The sequence below is a fragment of the Acomys minous genome (genome assembly GCF_964271855.1).
Source record: "Acomys minous genome assembly, chromosome: 6".
Classification (NCBI taxonomy): Eukaryota; Metazoa; Chordata; class Mammalia; order Rodentia; family Muridae; genus Acomys; species Acomys minous.
Genome location: NC_140487.1, coordinates 21,351,760 through 21,374,420, shown reverse-complemented (window position 1 = coordinate 21,374,420; position 22,661 = coordinate 21,351,760). Strand labels below are relative to the sequence as shown.

The window sequence follows — 22,661 nt, the reverse complement described above, 5'->3', positions numbered from 1 at the left end:
CCACTCACCTCTGCCTCCTTCCCCACTCACCTCTGCCCCCCTCCCCACTCACCTCTGCCTCCCTCCCCACTCACCTCTGCTCCCTTCTCCACTCACCTCTGCCCCCCTCCACACTCACCTCTGCCCCCCTCCCCACTCACCTCTGCCCCCCTCCACACTCACCTCTGCCCCCCTCCCCACTCACCTCTGCCCCTCCACACTCACCTCTGCCCCCCTCCCCACTCACCTCTGCCCCCCTCCCCACTCACCTCTGCCCCCCTCCCCACTCACCTCTGCTCCCTTCTCCACTCACCTCTGCCCCCCTCCTCACTCACCTCTGCCCCCCTCCCCACTCACCTCTGCCCCCCTCCTCACTCACCTCTGCCCCCTCCACACTCACTTCTGCCCCCCTCCTCACTCACCTCTGCCCCCCTCCCCACTCACCTCTGCCCCCCTCCTCACTCACCTCTGCCCCCTCCACACTCACTTCTGCCCCCCTCCTCACTCACCTCTGCCCCCCTCCCCACTCACCTCTGCCCCCCTCCTCACTCACCTCTGCCCCCTCCACACTCACTTCTGCCCCCCTCCTCACTCACCTCTGCCCCCCTCCCCACTCACCTCTGCTCCCTTCTCCACTCACCTCTGCCCCCCTCCCCACTCACCTCTGCTCCCTTCTCCACTCACCTCTGCCCCCCTCCTCACTCACCTCTGCCCCCCTCCCCACTCACCTCTGCCCCCCTCCTCACTCACCTCTGCCCCCTCCACATTCACTTCTGCCCCCCTCCTCACTCACCTCTGCCCCCCTCCCCACTCACCTCTGCTCCCTTCTCCACTCACCTCTGCCCCTCTCCGCACTCACCTCTGCCCCCTCCCCACTCACCTCTGCCCCTCTCCGCACTCACCTCTGCCCCCCTCCCCCCTCACCTCTGTCCCTCCTCCCCACTCACCTCTGCCCCCCTCCCCCCTCACCTCTGTCCCTCCTCCCCACTCACCTCTGCCCCCCTCCCCACTCACCTCTGCTCCCTTCTCCACTCACCTCTGCCCCTCTCCGCACTCACCTCTGCCCCCTCCCCACTCACCTCTGCCCCTCTCCGCACTCACCTCTGCCCCCCTCCCCCCTCACCTCTGTCCCTCCTCCCCACTCACCTCTGTCCCCCCTTCCCACTCACCTCTGCCCCCTTCCCCACTCACCTCTGTCTCCCCTCCCCACTCACCTCTGCCCCCTCCCCACTCACAACACCGTCCTCATCTCTTTTCAGAAATCCAAATCCCCACTTGCCCACTGTCCTTGCTTTCCTTGAAAGGGCCTTACATTCACGATGCCTATGACAGAACTCATATTTATTTCCTCAGCCCTGCTTACTGTCCTGTGTCACGTCACAACTGGCCCCTTCCTAGTCCATAACACAATTTCCAAAATGGAGATGTATCAACAGCCCCGGCCCTGTACCTCCTAAGCAGCTCTTGAACCGCCCTCCCCCCACTGTTCTTAGTCATAATTGAAGCTATTGTTTCTTCAGTTGTGTGTGTCATCTAATAGACATAACTGTTCTATCCACATCCACTGTGCCCACTGTTGCACATACTACTGTTAGATTACTCTCCTTGGAATGCAAAATGTGATGTCATCACCTTTTCGTCTTAAAATCCTTCAGGCTTTAATTTTCTGCCTTTAAAACTCAGCCTTAGAGACCTTCGGGGTCTGTCCCAGACCTCACCAACCTCCCTTAGTTGTTCTTCCCACGAGTAACACTGAAGGCTCACACAGAACCCAGTGCTCACTGGTGTGTCTCCTGCTAGCAATGCAGAGATTAGATGGAGACACGTGTGTGCCTCAGACACTTTTTGCTTCTCCTCATCATGTAGCCTTTTGATATCACCATGGACTTCTTCAAGGAAGCAGATCTTCCCTTGTAGAGCAGATGGGGAATCCCTGAGATGTGCGTGTTTCACAGAACCAGTTACTTTTCCCACACAGGAGTCACCATGCTTGCACTGTGGCCTTCATGTGTCTGGAGACTCCTCCGTTAGCACCTGCCTTTCCTACTGAGTGCAAGCATGAGGAATGTTGGGGTTACAGTCAGGGTCACTACTGCATCTGTAGAACATTGACTGACTCTGATGAACTTATTGGCCATTTAAACAAAATAGGCAAGTGGTAAGCACTAGCCATAGAAGTTTTCACGTGCACATCCATCTTAGGATTTTGTTTTGTTTTACATGTCATCCGTCCTCTCCATTGGGTTAGTCAAACATGACTCGTGATAGTTTCAGTCATGGGTTGTGGGTCCCCAGGGTCACGTGGCTTCTACAGCTATAGCTGTACTTGAAGTTATTGTTTTAGACACTTTCTAATTTTCTACTTATTCTCTTAGCCCCAGACTCTGCCTTAACACATTTGCCTAGCGTTCTTTCTTTATTATCATCAGGGCAGACTTGAAGATGTGAAATGTTTAATGACCATTCTAACACAGCTGTTTCAGAGCTTCTAGCTTTCTCAGTCCAGGCAGTACCTCTAACAATTGTTAATAATTCCTTGTTGTTTGCTGCCCAATCTCGCTAATTATGCGGTGTCCAGTGTCCATAAAGAGGTGATAGGCTCGGAAACAAAATTAGAAGTCCGGTGGACAGCGGTGTTGGGAGGGCCAGTGTTTACAAGCTTCATGCTCCTTTAGTCCGTTCTGGAGAGCTGCAGACACCAGATCTGAAGAAGAAAGGGAAACCTTGCAACCTACAGATGCATCACTGAACCAAGAGCCTTCCTTACAGGAATTAACCTCTTATATTGATGACTAGACTAGACTCGGAGGACAGAAGACATATACTGTCTGGGCACATCTGGACTCTGAACCCAAGTTTAATTTAACCTCCACAGATGCAGAACACTACACTTTTAGGACAAGGCCTTATTGTGGCCAATGGAAAAGGTGTTTTAGGTTCAGCTTTTTGGAACTCCAAACCCACCATGCAGCGACTTCCTCAGCACAAGAGTGAATCTGCAGTGTGAGGCAGAATCCCAATTATACACGCACGCACGCACACACTCACGCACGCATACACGCACAGACACCACTCAAAACAAGGATCATTAGGGCATTAGCAACCAGAGGTAAACTTTTGGACTCTGACTCTCAAAGTTTTGCATCAGAGGGAAGATTGCTTTTTCAGGTGGATTTTTAGGGATTAAAGTTGTCAACAATGTGTTAAGACTTTGGACAATGGTCAGTGCAAAGATCAATGTTATCTCCAGGTGCATTTTCCAAAGCCCCCTGTAATTCTCTACAAATGAGTAATCCTACTGACTCCTGACGCACAATTCTTTGTTGACTCTACCTTATCCTAGGCGTACTCACTTAGTCAGCAGAACAGCACTTTAAGCGTGTCTCTCCTGCACCTCCCATCCCCACCCCAACCTCTCCGGAGTCTGAACAGTGAGTTTGCAGTTGCCAGCTAGTCACAACAGAAGGACCTCAAGTGCCAATGCCCTGGTTGTATTAGAAGAAAAGAGATCTATCTTTAAGAACTAAAGTAAGCTTGACATATTACTGCATGCCTGTAATCCTAGTCCTTGAGAAGCTGAGGCAGGAGGATTGTGAGATCCAGCCAGCTCCACAGGAAGATGCTGTATCTAATTTTTTTTTTAAAAGAAAGAAATTAAAGACACAGAACCAACACACTTCCATATACTAAGTCCTAGAAAATACTGAGACGAGCAGGGCTGAAATCCAATGACATGATGGCGTATTCCCTCTACATGGAACATAACTTGTCCTACACAATACAGAGGAGAATGCTTTGGATTTAAAATGCTATTTATATATCCTCTGTAGGACGTCTGACTGACTACCAGGGAACCCAGATAGTGGCCCAGAATAGAGAAACAAAATGTTTTAACTGGTCCATCCCTAGGTGAAGCTGCAGGCTCCTGTGACTACTGCCATATCCGCTTTGGCTCCTAGCTTCTAGCTTAGACGCCTTAAAAAGACAGACCTTCCCAAGATCTCAGAGGACTCTGACACATAGTTTCAGGGGAACAAAACCCTACGACTCAGCTGGATTAAATGCTCATTCTCAGCTAATCCCAGGTAAGAAGGGAAGAATCAATCTGGACTATTTACCATGTAAGAGAAGTGTTTCCCCAAATGAACAGGTATTTTTTCTTTTTAAAGAAAATTATATCTGGCTGCCAGACAAAACAATACATGTTGATTAAATAGTTAGCCCTAAAAACTATAATATCTGTCTCAATACCTAAAGAGGCAGGATCTGAAAATTAATGATCCAAAGTAACAAGGAATTCTTTGAAAAATATTACATGCCTCACTTTATCTTTATCTGACTTAGTTCAGTTCCTAAGGGTAAATGTATAAAGGTCTTCTGTAAGAATATGGTTTTTGTTGTTGTTGTTTTGTTTGTTTTTGTGGACTGGGTGTGGTGGCTCATGCCTTTAACCCCAACACTCAGGAAGCAGAGGCAGATGGATTGCTGTGAGTTTGAGGCCAGCCTGGTCTACAAAGTGAGTCCAGGATAGCCAAGGTTATACAAAGAAACCCTGTCTCAAACCCCCCACCCCCCACCCCCCAAAAAAGGCCAGTAGCTGATATCCATGATGGCCCAACTGTGTTGGAATCATGAAACAGAACGACATTGGATGAGGAAAATGCTGGGCCTGGAACATGAAGTTTCCCATAGTGGACACTGATAATTTTCAGCCCTACTAGTAACTGTTCTATGTAGAATAGCACCTGGCTTGCAAACACCCAATTATATGCCCCGGGCTGCAGTACATGAACTGGGCATGTTCTCGTTGCTATCAAAAACCACTAAAGAACTCTATAAAATACAATGAAACAACAGCTTGCAGGAGTTAAAGCATTATTTAAATGGAACACAATTTATAAATTCATAAGAAGCACTTATTAAAAATCCTGTTGAATGACCCTGCTCCTAGAGACTAATAGATTTCTACTACATGAGGCAACCAAATATATTTATGAAGAAAATTTTACCACACATTAGGCTTCATTAATATTTATTTTAAAGATCATTTTATTGTAACAAATATAAAGTCATTGATGTTTTATAAATTTTCAAAAATGCTTTAAGTACAAAAAGAATACATTAGTAAATGAAAGGTATGTTGTAGCATTTGGTCTATACTGAATACAGTCAGCATGCACAACTGATGGCAGGAAAGCTCATGCATTATTGGGAGAGAAAGGAAGTGAGGCGTAAGTGCTGCGCTGCTGATTATAAACTCATTGCTTCAGTCAGTTTTCTTTCTTCAGGGATACCATTTACCTATAGCAGAGACGACAACATGAGTGTGAGTTATGCGGATTATGGCACATCTAGAGTTTGAGCACAAGAAATTATTACAAGAAGAAAGCCTCTCTTTTTTAAAATGTATACAACGTTTATATTATTACTAAATTTTCTAGTTTATGTGCAGATGGTGGCTTTTATCTCCACACATGTATGTTTTGTATATGAGTCTTATTTGGCTCTTTATTACTTTTTTTTTTTTTTTTTTTTGCATTCTCCTTTCTTCTTTCTGGTCCTTTTCATACCACCATTCCCTTCCTTAGCCCAGACAGACCGACTTCTGCTTTCATGTTGTATACAGGGCATGAACACACACACACATATAAAAATCTAGACTTCGAGGGGAATTTCTCTATCAACTTAACTTAAAATAATTACACTGCATTATTTTTCTGTGTTTGGGTTTAAAAGAAGGAAGAAAGAGATGAATTCTAAATTAGCACCTCTTTGTGCTGAACCAGGATATAGTGTTTTCTTTTCTCCAAAGGTATAGCCTGAAAATTTCTCCCACAATAAACAATCAGAATGAGGCTGACTGTGGGGTGTATGGCTGTACCCTTTAATGGTGGCTTTAAAAAAAATAGCATGTTTGTTGGAAGGGCAGAGAGAATGAGAGAGGCTGAAAGGACATCAGGCCTACTGTCTTGGACTTTGTCCAGAAGGTAGAGCAATTGTGTGCCCTTAACTGCTCTATTATCCCAGCCAGTGCTCCAGCCCAGCTAGTTCACTTGCTAAACTTTTGATAGGAATTAAAAACAAAAACAAAAACAAAAACTAACTGCATGAAACAAGCGCAAATCTACTGTTGGCTGATGAAGTCCATATAGGCAGCTAGGAATAAGACGGCTTGCTAAGAGATGACCCGAGTGCCTCAATCACTCTCATAAAGAAAAGCCCTTTGCTGTTTCACAGTAATGATACACAGATGAGTCCCTTCACACCACGCTAGGATGAGCAAGGTGACAGAACAGAACAGCTAAACTGTACTCATGAAAATACACGCTCGGTCCCAAATCCACGCATTTGCAGATGGAACAGAACTGGAAGCCGAGAAAAACAAGATTTTAATGTAAATGAACAGAATGAGAACAAAACGTAACTGTCCTCTAATTCACCCCCCACCCCAAGGGGCCTAGTACCACTTAGTTTTAAATGTATGAGAGGCAGAAACAACATAGTTACACAAAATGCTATGGTGGTCTCTCTCCCTTCAGCACTTGGATGCACTGTAGGCTCACTGAGGAAACAAGAGCAACAAAACCTCCAGGAGGAGACAGGACCCTCTAGTCAATAACATGAGTCAAAGTGCAGAAAAGCATAAGACAACAAGAAAGTGATAGGAGAGTCCTAACCAGAAAGATGAAATCAACCAAAGTGACTGCTCCCCAAAACCTTTTTAAAAAATAATTTTAAAAAATGAGGACGAGCAGCCAAAAGACCTCCAAGAGGAAAGCCTTTTTATCATGTGTACTTGGCTTTGAGTGTGCCTTCAATCAGGGGAGGCCCCCCAGAACTGAGCACAGCACCCCAATGCAGCCAACAAGTACCCCCACCTGTTGATACCATCAAGATGTCCACTCCTAGTGGGCAAATAGTTAAAAAATCTAGATTTTTACAAGCCTCAAAAAATATTTACAGTTTTCCTAGAACTTATGTGACCTCTACTCATTGTATGCCTCTTGCATCAGAAAACAGACATCTCAGGACAGACAGACCACCATGGTTAGGAGGAAGGCACTGCATCATTTTTTGTTACAGCCATATTCCTTTAATTTTTTTCCCTCTTTAAAAAGCTAGGCATGTAATTAGAGATAAGAATTTGACAATTTTCCTCTTTCAGTGAAGGATATTTATAACTAAGTTTGTTTCTTCATCAATCTCCCGAATGTTTACAGAATAGCACCACCCATCAATATATTGAACGGTCTGCTTGAATCACATTAGCATTTAATTAAAACAAGCAATCAAAACCTAGGGACAACTCTGATAAACATCATCTTATAATTAAAATCAGATGAAAAACTTTATTATACTTGCCTCAAATCTTTGAAAAGTTGTCAAACGAAAATCTCCTTCAATTCCCGCAAGCAATAATAAAGAAGATAATTCTGAATGAAAACATCCAATACATTTCTACACTTGGCCGATATTTTTTGGAGACTCACTTAATGGCTTTCCTACCACAAAGCGACTATTCATACTTAGAATTCCACACTCACCATACATTTTTAGAACTTCTCCTTTCCAAAAGAGGAACAAAAGCATCACTGGTTGCCTGGCAATTAGAGCTAGGGATCAACCACTGATTGGTAGACAATCGTGAGTAAGTTAGGAATGCATGAAATAATTGGCTGCGGAAGATTTTTAGGGACACTTGAAAGTAATAAACTTAAAGAAAGCAAGTCTTGGAGATCAGAACAGCCCAGGGAGAATTGTCCGCCATCTTGTTGTCACTGGTCATATTTTAACGGCCTTTTAAAGCTGCTTTCAAGCCAGGCCAACTATTTCTCATTGATCGCTCCAAGGCTCAGTGAGTGATCAGTCACAATGGTTTTCCTTTGTAAGAGTCAGTTTCAACCTGCTCGCTTACTGAGACAAATCCTAGACCCATTCAAGCTCAAAACTCTTTTATACCAAGGGGAAGAATAGGGAGCTCCCCTGTAGAAAGGGAGTGGAATTCAGTCTTCCTTAATTAGACAGGACCTCCCTGGATGCTACTGATTTAAGATCATTTGCCCTTTGTCATTCTGATGCCAATTTATGCAATAGTCTAAGCCATTATTCTGAAGTTCTAAGTCTAGCTAAGGAACGATACAACTGTTTTTGCCTTCCTTGATGATGATAACAGTGTCATTAATTATGGAGCGCTATGATTATCTTTTAATATATTAGCTTCACCCATAAACATCAAATTGGCATTTGAGTACTCACCTGTAGTCTGCTGTTGAGGAATCTGAGTCTGATGTGGCAGGTTCCTAAAAATGATGAACATGATTGAGTATAACTGTGTTTGCACACTGGTAATTAGAACAAGTCACATTTGATGGAAACCTGCTCGGAGAGAGAGCACCCCGATGATGTCACCAGCTCCTGCTCCGGGCTCTGGAGGTCATACACGAGGAAACTCAAGTGACAATCTGTGACAACATCCATGAAATTCTCACCACACACCATACTAAACCCAGCTCTAAGAGATAGGCATTACTATTATTTTCCATTTTCTTACAAGAAGAAATAGAGTTCGAAGATGGTGCAACAAACATTGGACAAAAATATAAACGCCGTGATTCCAGCAACTGAATTAATGACCTGTACTGTTTCAAACTAGGTCTAGGTCAGAGATCAAGTATGTATTTATGCACGCATATATGTGAATACATATGTAACACATGCTCATCACCATACCATCATTACTGGCATGTAGTAACAGTTTTTGAGGTACACCGTCACTTTTATTCACTATCCCAAACCTTTGTTATCTTCATGCCAAGAAAGGCCATTTCCCCTACTGGACTAGCCAGAATTTGGGAGTCAGCCTTGACCTTTTCCTCTCTTTCCATTCCCAGAGTCTGTTGCTGCGGACTTGGGACGTTTCTTGGTCTTAGTTAAATCTGCTCCCTGTCTTCTATACCTTCATGTCTCCTCTGGAGCCTCTGACAGATCTATGTGTTTCTTTGTTCACATTCATCCTCCCTTACCATCCACTATGGTCACTGATGTCAGATGGTCTCCCAGGACACAAATCTGTAACACACACCTCAATATCTCTTTATATCTATCAACAAACTATCATTGGTCCCCTGCACAATCAATCAGTCAATCAATCAATCAATCAATCAATCTGCCCCTGACATGATAACCCCATCTTTTAAAACAAAACCTGTTTTGCGGGGCAGGGGGACAACTGGATAAGCCTTCTATCGTCTTTGAGAATTCAATTCTAAGTTTCTTACAGCAGATATCTAATACTTACAAAAAGTGTGTCTGTGTGTGTTTGTGTTCCTGCATGTGTGAAATGGCACATGTGTGGCCAGAAGTCAACCTGCATCTGCCAGTTTCTCCTTCCACCATGTGGGTCATAAGATTGGACTCAGGTCATTTATGCTTGGCAACAGGTACTGACTCATCTAACTATTACTTCCAGGAGTAGAAGACTCCATATGTATCTATCAATGTTGAAATATTATTTTATTTATAAAATAACATTGAAGGAACCACCTCTTTGAGGTCTGGGGAGATGGTTCAGTGGATTAATCACTTGCTGGACAAGCCTAAGTATGAGAATTTAGGTTCCCCTCACCCACATAAATGCCAGTTAGTGTCAGCCTGCCCTAACTCCAACTCTAGGAAGGCAGAGACTAGGGGCTCCCCTTGGAAAGGGGCAGTAACTAGTCTAGGGACCAGCTGCTTCTGGTTTCGACTGAGACTCTGCCTCAGTGAACAAGGTAGAGAGTTCTCAAGGAAGATTCCTTGCATCAGCCTTGAGCTTTTACATGTACACATACATTCTTCATGGACCCACATACGTGAATATGCATATAAATGAAGCACACATAGATATGTGCAGAAAATAAAAATAAACAAGACCTCTTCTACATGTTTTCATTCTCTAAGCATCCCCAATTAGGGGGTAATTAGGCCATTTACTGTGCATGCCTGACATGTAGTCAGAGATGTGCTGACTGCCATTGCATTTCTCTGCATATGGTGTTCTGTTGTCCCAAATTACATTATTAGTAAGAACCACCTTATTTTGTTAATGACTCTAAGAGGAAAAGACATACACTAATTTTTGAGTAACATATGCAGAAGTGAGATACAAAGACTCAGGTAATATGCACATATTTACTAACATATAGATATAGAAATTCTATGTTGAATTATGACATTGTTATTAGTTTATAAAAATATACAATTTAGGTTGTAGGTGGAATAAAGCATAGAGCCAGCCTAGTCTATGCACTAAGAAGTGTCCCAAGTTTTTTGTTTCTCCTTAGCAGTGCAATGCGTTTCAGCTGAAATCACATTAGAACCCTGATGTAACAAAAATGAACAAAGGAGCTGAGACTCCTGCCTCCTTTGTTTTCTTTGGCTCACACGAAGCCCTAAAATGGGTCTAGGAACCCCCCAAAACACAGAGTTTGAAAGCCACTGATACGAATCATTCCAGCAAGGAGGAATCTTGTGTTGTAAATACAGGCACTGGAGAGATGGCTGCGCGGGCCAAGTGCTTGCCATGAAAGCAGGAAGGGCCAGCCTTGAGATCCTCAGGACCCACACAGAATGCCGGCCGAGTGTGTCAGTTGGCCTGGAATTCAGGGCCTGGAGGCAGAGGATGGAAACCAGGAATTTGTGAAGCAAATTGGGCCACCACGGTCTGCCGCCCGCCCCACACTAGTCACCAGATTCCAAGGACAGGGCCTCAACCTAAGGTAGAGAGCAATTTAAAAAAGATGTCTCATGTCAGCCTTGGGCCTAAACACACATGCGCGCACACACACACCAACATACCCTCACACAATAAAGAAACAAAATACATAAATGACCAAAGTGGAAAACAGCACCCACTCGCTGAATACTCTTTTTGTTCTTCGTTTGTTTGTTTGACACAGATCAGGCTGGCCCTCAACTCACAGACATCTATCTGCCTCAGGTGAGTGCTAGGGCTGAAGAGGTACGCCTAGCCTAAACCCTTCTAAATGCCTTTGGATGAATTTTTTTTTTTAAATCAAGTCTCAGCTGGGTGTGCTGGTGCACGCCTTTTATCCCAGCACTTGGAAGGTAGAGGCAGGCAGATCTCCGTGAGTTTGAGGCCAGTCTGGTCTGCAAAGCTAGTCCACGGCAGCCAGGGCAGTTACAAAGAGAAATCCTGTCTCATTAAAAAATTTAAAAATAAATCAAGTCCCACTTAAAATTCATTGTTAAGGAAATGAAAAAATCCATTCTCACTCAAGGTAACAAAGTTATTTAATAATTTACCTCAATGGTAAATCCTTTTTGCAATTAAGTATTAGCTATACTTATGTTTACGTGGTTTAGGGAATATTTTGTTTGTTTGTTTGGCTTGTTCTTTCAGAAGTTCACACAATGAATTTATATTGGTTTTGGTCACAAAGGTAAAAGGATTGATTAAAAAACCATAAAGAGATGAGTTGTGCATTTAACAGTGGAAAAGCCCAGACCTTTATTACACAAGTCCAGATGCAATTACGTGTGCCCTTGGGATGAGGGTGGGGATGAACTTCCTTTCAGCTCCTCAGGCACAACCGGACACCGGTCTATTCTATATTCGAAGCTGCTCTAACACTTTCCCTACATCCTGCACTGCACTTCCTCATTCTCCATTAGCTCCAGGCATACCTACACCTGGCCTAATAACCAGGCAAACCAATTCACGTAGACAAAACCCACAAGGAAAGAGGGGGAAAAGGCAGAATTTACGTGTCCTGACGCAGGCAGTGCTTTGTCAAAAATACCAATTTTTTTTAACAAGCTGTAGATGAAGGGTGCCCCAAACTCAAAGTCAGTGTTTGGATAAGGCCTCTTGAACCCCACTTCCTTGTTGGGCCCCACAGCCCAATTTTTGATGGCATATTGTTTTAAAATGCAGCTGTCAAAGTCAATCCATGCCTGTCACTTCCTGAAACTTTTCTTCAGCTACATTGCCAAATTTTTACAATCACAATGGTCTTGGATGGGTGATGAAAAACTGTTGGTTGAAGAAGATACACACTTGTAAGAAATCTGGAAAAAGTGCAGGAGAAAGGCGTTTGAATACTTGAGTTAGTCTGGGGATTTAGAACAACCAACACTGCACCCGGCTAAGTCAGGACCCCCCAAGCCTGCAAATGAAACTTTAGATGAGTTATACAAAAAAGGCTCACATGGACAAACAGGCTAAATAACAACAAAAAAGTTGAGCTATCCCTCTAAGGGGATGGGGGTTGGGTAGGTTTCTGATTGCTCTCTGGGTCTACAGAAACTTATTTTCATCAGGAGGTGGTTATAAGTTATTATTGGTCTTATACAGAAAGAAAACTAGGCTGAACTCAGGGATGTCTTCATCTCCTTTATCTTTAATCTGTAGGTAAGGAGATAGGAGCTGAAAAAAAAGAAAGTAGGATATAGAAATATAGAGGGAGGATAGAACAAAAGGTAGAACTACTCCTTAACTCAAGGCCTTAATGTTACTCACAAAGAAGGTTATCTCTAAGTCATTGGTCTAGGATTTTGTATATTGATGCAAATCCTGGTCGTGTCAAATACATCTGATATAGCACAAGAATATATATCCTAAGTCTAACAGATAGATATGTATCTATAGATATATAAGGTAAAATAGTTAAATAAGGTCTTCAAAAGCCTCATAGACCCACAGAGTTCAGCATTTAAGGATGTTTTTATTATTCTAAAGATTCTTTGACAAGACAAGTTAACTACTGACAACACCCAGCCAACCTCAAAGATGATGAAAACCAAGAATCTCCTTATGGAGTTTGCTTCCAATGTGGCAAACCAGCCACTAGGCAAAATGTCCTCACTTCTGCCACAGACAGAATTTTCCTAAAAATGGGCAAGCTTAGATGCAGGCAGAGTCAATGGCTGAATTCTGCTAAGACAGGGTAAGCAAGTCCTCAACAGTTCCTGCCTTGTGAATAAATCTGGCAGAGATATTGGGCTAGAAGGCCGAAGATGAGACTTCAATGTTATAGAGAGTGTTGGGTGACTGTTCAGGCAGTAAACTCTCTCAGTCATTTTTTTTTTTTTTCATTTTGGAAGCTGCCAGCCTGCATTACCAGTTCGCTCAGGCATTTAAGTTTTTCCTTCTCAAGTCTCTGAGGGGGCATGAAGACCAGATTGTTTAGTTTTACAATCAGGTTTAGTTGGTTAGGGGATAAGGTCTTTTTAGATCAAGATAAAGGATTTAAGGTAATAGAGATGAGATATAATAGATATTGAATTTTATTCAGAAATTTAGACCCAGCAAGACAGGAAGCTGTGTACTTCAAATTTGACAAATACAAAGAGCCAAATCCCTATGAATGTAACATTTACATAACTCATGATTATCTCATGGTTTTCCTTTCTGTATGTAGTTTGTTTTACTCATGTGTGATAAAATAAATGTATATGTTTAAAAAAAAAAGTTGACCTACTGTGAGAGTGCATATCTGTGTGAACATGTGGGAAGCTGATGTCATAGGTGCCGCCTAGAACAGGGAGGTGCTCATAAAAGTACTGCTGCAGACATAGTGATTAATATGCCTAAAACTCACAGTACTGGCACTGTGGTAAAGAGAAAGCAGTGGGAGATCTAGGAACATGTCTATCCTCAGAGCAAACAGGCCACTAAGGCAACTGGACAGGCCATGGGGCTGCCTTCAAATACAGTTCCTGTAATCCTTCAAAGAAAGGACCTTTATGAAGTCATAAAACTATTTAGAATAATTAAGTTATTAATGAAGTTATGGAAGATAATACATTTCATAATATGTAAACTGTAGTATTATATAGGAAGCTAAGAAAAACTAATTCTCTGAATTATTAGCATTCATTATCTCCCAATTTTATTGCAATTAAATTACCTGCATCTAAATAGAAAATTGTGCAAATTAGTCATTGCACAAACTTCATTCTTTAAGAAAGCAAAGGTATTAATTTGCAAATTAGTAAATAAGTGATTTGGGGGAGTACACAATAATTTGTTATTTGTACAACTGTTTCAAGGTAATTTACATTGTTGGCTACCCTGTAGAGTAATTCTATGAGTAAGGTGGATGATTATCAGCCAATTATGTTGGACTTGCCTGAAGACACAAAAAACAAAATGATTTGCATAAAGACACAGAGTCTACACCGTAGTTTAAAGGGGAGGCATAGCTTCAGTGTGTGGCATGTCTTTAAAAATAATATGGAGACTTTAGCAACACGGCAGTAGTTACATTATTTGGGAAATTTGTCAATTACTTCAGCAAAGCTAATATGGCCAAAACCTTCATCTTTCCCCTTTAAAATGATGGCTTGGACTTACAACTCTTTTTGATGAGAAAACAGGACATTGGGAGAGGATAGTGAGGGAGCGTCACACAGAGCCTCGAAATCCTGTTATGGTTTTAGATGTGAAAACCTTAATTTTAATTAAAATCAATACTATATTCTTTGTGATATGTAAAGGAGGAAGAAGACTCCTCCATCTGATTATTACTATTATTATTATCATTATTATTTATTATTATTATTGGTGTTCCACTTTTGCTTGTATAAGGCCAGAAGCAAACCCATCCTAGCTTTAGCCATAAGGTAGATGGGTTCTATTAGGCAGTAGAGACCTATAGAACCCAAATCCACCAAGCAACAACAGTCCATCACTCTTAGTCTATATTTACAAAAATAAAATAAAATAAATGACTGTACACCCTTGGAAGCTGACAGTTCTTGTCCATAGGGAAGCCATCGTCTTGGTCTACTAAAATAGTTTGTTTCAACTGACAGTTACATTCATTAAAATTAATTTTTTTGTATGTGGAATTTTACCTTGCATTTGGTTTTCATAATTACTGATGAGAAGACAAATGGAAAATGCCCAAATAAAAGCTAAAATTAGTTTACTACCTTAAATTATAAGACTTAATTGCACCCTTAGAGTTGTTGACTTGCAAAAAGATGTAAGCACAGTTTACCTCCTGTTTGAGGGGCACTCAATTATCCTGGATTAGATGGTATGTTTAGTACAATAAATAAGGATAATTTCTTGCACATCAGCTAAAAAATGTTACAGGACAGATTCTGGGGCATTTTCCCATGTTCTCCATTACATAGGGTCCTCTAGGAAGGTGCTTCTACCTAGAAAAAGTCAGCGGCTATGGAGCTTGTTACAAACAGAATAAGGAAGTAGACCATGCCCCCTGGAAGGTAATATGGCTTCTAAACACTTCAAAATACATCAATGTTTTTCTAGAAAATTCAATATTTGGGATCCTCCAGTCAACGCCTGCTTCTCAGGACATAAAACTATATATTGACTATATGTCCTAAGGTATTTTTATCCTTTATTTGTTAGTGTTTCAATATTTAACATTTTTCCTCTTATTTGGCCAGGGTTTTTAAGTCAGTAACAATCTCTCACATCCCCACAGCATTTCCTTCCAGCTGTTGAGGAACTTGATGGAAAGTCCAAATGTTTAGCTGTATATATTCACCAACAGCCCAAACTTTATAGAAAAATTCACAGGGATGCCTACTCCATGATTCTACGTGTGCCCCTTGGGGGATCTAGAAACAACAGCGACTGTCTTTTCACACTCTAGGTGGAGGAGTGTATTTACCATCTACACTCTTACTGCAGCCTGCCGGAAAGGCCTGGGAGGCTTTGCCATTCTCAGTCTTAAACCTACATTCTCTAAGCTTCTATGTGGAGATTCACAGCCACAGTCCTGCTCGCATGACATGCACTTCCAGCTACCTCGGAATCCCTGACTCAGGGCTGAGCTCCGCACTGTAAAAGCCCCACAGAGATTCTGAGCACCACAGTTTGGACACGATGTTGGACTGTCTTTCAACTTAAGGACATAAAATCCATGACTCGGAACTTTATAGTAACCTTGTCACTATAAAAAGGATAACTTCTAGAGCTTTGGTTAAGCCTCTGATTTAAAAACATCACCAAAATGCCCAAGACTCTTTGGGTCAAGGCAATTTACATTTAAGAATTACTTTAAAATGTGATTTCCAGAATGAAGTGTATTAAGGGGGCTGCTGATGAGGGGTATCAATAGAAATGTAGTGGTTGAGAGACACAGACAATGAAGAAAGGAAGCAGTGATCCTGACTAGGTAGCCAGAGGGGGACCACTTCTCAGAACACGTGACTACTGCTTCTCCACACTGCCAGGGTAATCAGACACTGGCAGATCTAAGACACTGCCGAGAGCAGAGGACACCAAGGAAACATAGTGACTACTGTGCCCTTGATAAAATGTTGGAAGAAAAAAAGGACATGACTGGAAAACTAGTAAAATCTGAAAAAAAAAATGTCTGCAGCCTAGGTAATGGCAAAGCACCATTGTTAAGAACGTCACCGTGGCCATGTATGTACAGGGTAGCATAGGGCGCTAATGAGAGAAACGGACTGAAAATAACTGCAGATTCTCCGTCATCTTTGCCACTTCCTTGTACCTCCAAGATCGATCCAAACTCATAGAGCACAAACAAATCATGAACGAAGATCAAGCTAAATTGATATTCCATCTCTACACCATGTGAAAATTTTAGCACAAGTTCATATTCTCTCTGCAACTTGAAAAGTAGAAGGAACGGTGATCTAAATGCCCCTGTTTTCTGAGCATGTGACTTGTCTCCCAATCCTGCCCAGCCCGCTGCTTTCCTTGCTCTTCAAACGTCCCTGTGCCTGTAAGCTGGTTCAGGAATGCCTTTGAGGCCAATGGCCACACACTATCTATCCAAAGGAGATACCAGAATTGGTAAATACCCTAATCTCCATGCTGACCTCATTTATCTTTGACTATTGTTGGTGTCTTAAATTTATCACATACAAGTGAGCGCGCTTATTCTTCTGTCTTGCTTTGGTTTGTTTGTTTGTTTTTTTTACTGGATAATTTATGGTGTTAGTCTGGAGCCTGGTCAAGTATTGTGCCAAAAGAAGAAAATAGTTCTATGTAAGAGATAATAGTGGCAGCCCTTAGTTACACAGCTGTTGTGAGCTTTCCATACCTCTCAAGTGGACTGACTTGTTTAAAGGAACAAACTGATTTTTATACAGCCCTGAAGCAAAGCTCTGAATGTCCCCACGTCTTACTTAGAAGTTCATGGAGGTGTTTAGCCACATCACTTTGGCTGAATATTGCTGCTATCAAATCTGAGGAATAAACATGAAATCCTGTTGCTGACCAAACTCTTTATGATTGACAGGTTTAGTACCCATCTATGTGTGAGAGATGGCAATGCTAGCCCTTTCACAATAGGCTAATAAGCAAACACAAAGCCGCGTTATCCAAGCAAACACCTGGCTACAAAGACCATATATCTGCTCATATAAAGATCTCATTTTCACCTTGAAACTTCTGTTCCATCCAAATGACCAAAATATTTATGTATCTACTTGATGCTAAAATAAAACTTAAAAAAAAAAACAATGATTTTTTTCAGTTAAAGTGTAAAAGTTGAATTTTTGTAATAAAAACGTGTTGATGAATCTGACACAATAAATTCCCTATTATCAGGCATAGTTAGAAAATGAGGTTAATCACATATTCTGGCTTATAGGGAGTTACCATAGAGACCATGCACATATTATCCATTTCCAAGAAGAAAAGAAAGATAATATACACTCAACACTGAAACGACACCGAATGTAATTTAATTTTCCTCTGATGAGTCAGGCGCACTTGATGATCCCACAGTGCCTCAGAACAATCACTGTGAACATCATCAATTATCTATGGACCCTATTTATATAGAAGTGCTAGTTAATGGAGCTTTTCCATTAGCAGAAGTAGGAATAATACAAAGGTTTTTCTGGACTTCAAAACACATATATGTTGCAATTGTTGCAAGCTCAGTGTAATAGCCTATTGTATTTGCAAAGAGCTGATCAGCATAATGGGATCTTGATGGGGTCTGCAAAGGTCTGACAAACGGGCAGACACAGAAACTAGACAGAAAATTGTGTTTTGTTTATGTATCAGTAACAACAGTGTAAAATCCTGGACACAGAAAATCATTATATTTTTTAAGAAGATATTTTTTTATTCTCAACATACATGTCCAAAAAGAGTGTCTTTAAAAGCAGTAGCAGCCTTTTCCCACTCACACGGACATCACGAACACTAGCCTATCTGCACTACACACATCCCAGTCTTTCAGCCCACCACAGTAAGTAGCTGCTTCCCTATTCTAAAGTTTTTTGCATGGTGACTAGGATCAGTCCCAGACCCATATTCTCTTAGCCAGCCTCACCCTTCCCTCCAAATTCCAGAGGTATCAGAGGATGAAGATGCTTGTCACAGAGGCTCATGACCTGAGTTACACCCCCCGGGACCCACATGATGGGAAGAAAGCAGCAATTCCTGTAAGCCGTCCCTGGCCACTGCGTGAGCACTATGGCATGCAGCCCTCCCCAGGATAGTAAGTGATAACAACTAAAGCAAACAAAACCTGGCTTCCAAGAACACTTATTAACTCCATGTTGGGACGACTATGGATACCTCTTTGGCACTCTACACAATGTAAGAAACGGTACTTAAGTATCAAGTATGGTTCTGAGAATGAATAAGATCATTTTCAATTTTCATCTGAAAACTTGGATAGATGGGTAAGCTGTGTCTTATTAAAGTGTTCTCTAAACTATCAATCATTGTCGTCAGTGCCTAATCCTAGTAAATGGAATCCCAGATTAGCCTATCACAATGGGCCACTAACCTGTCCAAACAGAAGGTCAAAGTACATGCTTTCTTTATATTAAAACTAAATACTGTGAAGCGTGCATGTGCAGATCATAAGTATAAATAATTTTATTTCTGAAATCCTGAATTCAAATCACACGAACTTCCACCACCATGAAAGGACACATAGCCTTGGCCTTCACAATCTAAGTAGAAGATGATAGACACTTAAGAAAATACAGCTGTGTTACATTTTCAAAGTGTCTGTGCTAAGCGCATGGAGGCTGAGTGCTCACACTGTTCTCCGAGATGACCTTTTGATCTTATTTAGCATATACATTTACATAATGATAAATAAGCAATGGAAATTAGTTCTCAGATAAAGCTCTCTCTCTCTCTCTCTCTCTCTCTCTCTCTCTCTCTCATGTGTGTGTGTGTGTGTGTGTGTGTGTGTGTGTGTGTGTGCGCGTGTGTGTGAAAGAGTAAGGGACAGGAGGACTGAGAGATTTTTTTTTTCTGCATATCCATTGCATTTCCTTTTAAAATTGGAAGGAACATAAAAATACAATTGTGGCTTCTAGGTCTTGGGTGCAACTCAATTTAACCCATTCTAAGATAAGGTTAAAAACAGAAAATGAAAAAGAAAAGGCTACTTTCCAAAGGAAGGAATGACAGTTTTACCTACCACCACTTCATATATCCAGATCTAGTCTCTACGCACAAATCCTTCACTATCCCTACCCAGGCCCATTCTTTTAAGTCCCCTTCCTGGATTCCTGACCCTTGTTTCTGAAGCATGAGAAATGAGCTATAATTCCATGGATGGATGTTCATCTGCACATGGTAGCACATGCCTGTGTTTCCAGCATGTAGGAAGCTGGAACAAAACCAGAAGCTCATGGTTAACCTGGGCTACATGAAACCCTGCCATAAAAGAACAAAACCAAACAAAAAAATAATTGTATGTTCAGAGCCCAGCATTGCTTGTTTTACATACAAGTAGATGGGGGGGGGGAGAGGGGAGGAGAGAGAGAGAGAGAGAGAAATTTAGAATATTTTATAGTTTAAATTATATAGGTGTGTGGTAGTTTAAAAAAAAAAAAGTAACTAACCAAACCGACCATCTCTTAAAAATGATGAGACTATCATGCTTGAGTCTGTGCCCACTTTTTCACAATGAGCTCATCTAGGGGCACACCTCTGAATTATTATCAGTGTCAATTTCTCACATATTAATGTTGATGCATTTTTATTACTGAAGAAAAATCTTGAGATGATTTTTATTACATTTATGTCAAGCCAAGTCATGATATTTTGATATGATTATTGTTCTCCAATAATAAATGAACAAAATCAATAATAAATGCTATGGTTTGGGCAGATATTAGTAAAACACTCATGCATGTTGCCTCCACGCGGATACTTACTGCTGGGTCTGCATCAGAGGCATGTTGGTGCTGTCGTAGTTGTCTGTGTGCAGGGGAGGCATGATCTCCCCAGTCACAGGATGAAACACGGGGAGTGTAGACAGAGGCCATGCAATCTCCCTGTTTTTGGACATGTCTCGAAGCTCCTTGGTAGATTTCTGAATAGAGCTATGATGGACAAGTTGAATACTACACAAAAGAAAAATATAAAACAACATATTTAAAATGAGGCACTAGCCCTAAAGAGTCACCAATTTGAAATTTTCACTTTTTTTTTCTTTAAAAATAAGACATTATTGCTTTTGGGGGTGTTCTATAAACTAGCTCAGAAAAACATACATCTCACACAGCTTTATGTAAGTCTCAAGTTAAACTCAGCTAAGAAGCACTATGTTAATATTACAGCTCAAGTCACAACTAGTTACCTATTTATTTTCTATGATTAAGATAAAACTACGAAAGCTTTTATATGATTGCTTCATGTGGGGGCATTTATAAATACTCACGGGAATTTCATTTTATGGAAGGTTATTACTGCAGATTCAGGAAAACGTGTATGAAAGGCCTTGTCATCTGTCATCTGGTTTATAGAAATGCAGATTGGGAAATCACATAATATAAATGGCATGTTAATATTCTGAATCTGAAATAATTGAGGTTTAATTTTTATCTGGGTTACCTTAGGTTTTGAGCCCTTTTTATTTTTATTGTCTACCCATCTATTTAGAAAGCAGCCTTCAAGTTTGTGAAGTCAACTATGAATGACGGTGAATGAAAAGAAAGCATGAGACACATGTGCGAAGCATGACGGGCAACTGAGAAGTGACAAGAACAATGGTAAAGAAAATAACAGGAAAGAAGACACTTACTCTGGGGTTTGCATGTTTCTCTTTTCCCTAGAAACAAAACAAAATTTATGAATTAAATAATAGCATTGATATTTGGAACATTAAGACTATATGTTCATGGACCTTGTATGATGTGGAAATGCTGATGTCGTGATTCAGACGCAACTAGGCAGCATTTGCCACCAGGTTCATATATTACGTGGAAGAGCAGACATACAGCGATGGCATACTGATGAGAAACACACAGAAAAATGGAAAAAAATGGAGATTAAGAATCAAGCTCTTGATTGAAATAAACTCTATGACATAATGAAATCAGGCTACATGAGGAAGGGAGAATGTGTTACTTGCTGCTTTATGAGTTTTTGAGCCTCTGCTTTGTTACCCTGACTTCCAAGTAATCTCGGGAGATTATCTTAATTGACATAGATGTCCTGAAAGTACTAACTATTCATGAAGGGAAGACTCATTACTCAAATGATACCTTATTTTCATTAATTTACTCCTGGGTTATTTTTTTTAATATATTTTAAACATTTAGATTGTGTCACCCTGTTTGACAGCAGAATGACTTCAAGAAGAATTCTGACCATCACTTTTCATCACACTGACTAAGACAATTTATTTATTTAAATGCAATTACCATGTCAATAGACTCCTGTCTCTGCTCACACAAGATGGCTTGCATAACCACAGTGTCTAGCCTCAATTATTCTTGGGACTGTTTTTCCATCATGAATTTATATCTAGCCTTAATCATTTCTGAATAAAGTAATTTTGGCCCCTAATTTGGTTTGCTAGACTCACAACTACTTTAATTCATTTTAAAGGAATAAAGCACTGCTGCTGTTTGATTTGAACAGAATTTCAATTCATTTACAGTGTGTTTTATGAACTAGATGCAACTTTGCTTTTAATGGAATCGTCTATGTCATTGCCTTAACAGGCTTGCCAATTCTTTATTAGTGTTTGAAAGTACTCACACTCCTTCCCGTCGGCAGCACATGATATAAGCGAGTATTAGGAAAAGCACTAGAGCTACTGCCGAGGGCACAGCCAGGGTAACGAGGAAGTCCGTGTAATAGTCTCTGCTTTTCAAAGAATCCGAAGGGGGCTTATACTCCCCACCATCGGGCAAAATCCCCTCACCACGGACCACTTCCTGGTAGGTGGACACTTGCTTTGTTTTATCAACCTGATATAAAAGAAGACAATTATGCATCAAATTAAGAGCTACAAACATTGTGAGATTGTAAGATCTAGACACATCAACACAGTCTCTGACAAATTACCCTCAAAAGCCGATTAGTTTTCCAGTTACTTAATCATCCCGATTTGCTATTCTCTATTGGAGTCAGGGAATGTACGAATGAAAGTAATGAAGACTTTATCTTGGCCTGTTTCCTCTACCCTTCTTGGTACATAAACACATGCACACATACCCGCATGTACCCAGGATATGTGTGTGCATGTATTTGCTTGTTTCTTATAAAGCAGAAGTCTCGTGCAGATGTTAATACCCTGGCTGGTAACCAGTACACAGGCGTGACTTGCAAGGTTAGTGGGGTAGAAAAAGGAAAACACAGAAAGAAAAGACAATTTCCAATGTACTACTCAATCTTTCTTCTGTTTGCCTGACATTAATTTTAGAAAATAGAGCAGAAGGCAGACTCTATCTGATGG

At 41.2% G+C, this 22,661-nt stretch overlaps 1 protein-coding gene across 5 annotated transcripts in view; it reads right to left on the bottom strand.

Moving 5' to 3' along the window:
* Window positions 1-4,994: 4,994 nt before the first annotated feature.
* SGCE (sarcoglycan epsilon) overlaps window positions 4,995-22,661 on the bottom strand; it is a 72,868-nt gene continuing 55,201 nt past the window's right edge. For 2 of the 5 annotated variants that reach the window (XM_084785776.1, XM_084785779.1), the window contains 6 exons: window positions 21,962-22,173; window positions 21,000-21,026; window positions 20,131-20,319; window positions 8,236-8,279; window positions 7,342-7,376; window positions 4,995-5,280 (listed from right to left, as the gene is read on the bottom strand). In XM_084785776.1, the coding sequence (XP_084641902.1) occupies window positions 5,230-5,280; window positions 7,342-7,376; window positions 8,236-8,279; window positions 20,131-20,319; window positions 21,000-21,026; window positions 21,962-22,173 (558 nt within the window). In that variant the 3' untranslated portion in view covers window positions 4,995-5,229. The remainder of the gene's footprint in view (window positions 5,281-7,341; window positions 7,377-8,235; window positions 8,280-20,130; window positions 20,320-20,999; window positions 21,027-21,961; window positions 22,174-22,661) is intronic. The other 3 variants (XM_084785777.1, XM_084785780.1, XM_084785778.1) reach the window with 2 other exon arrangements.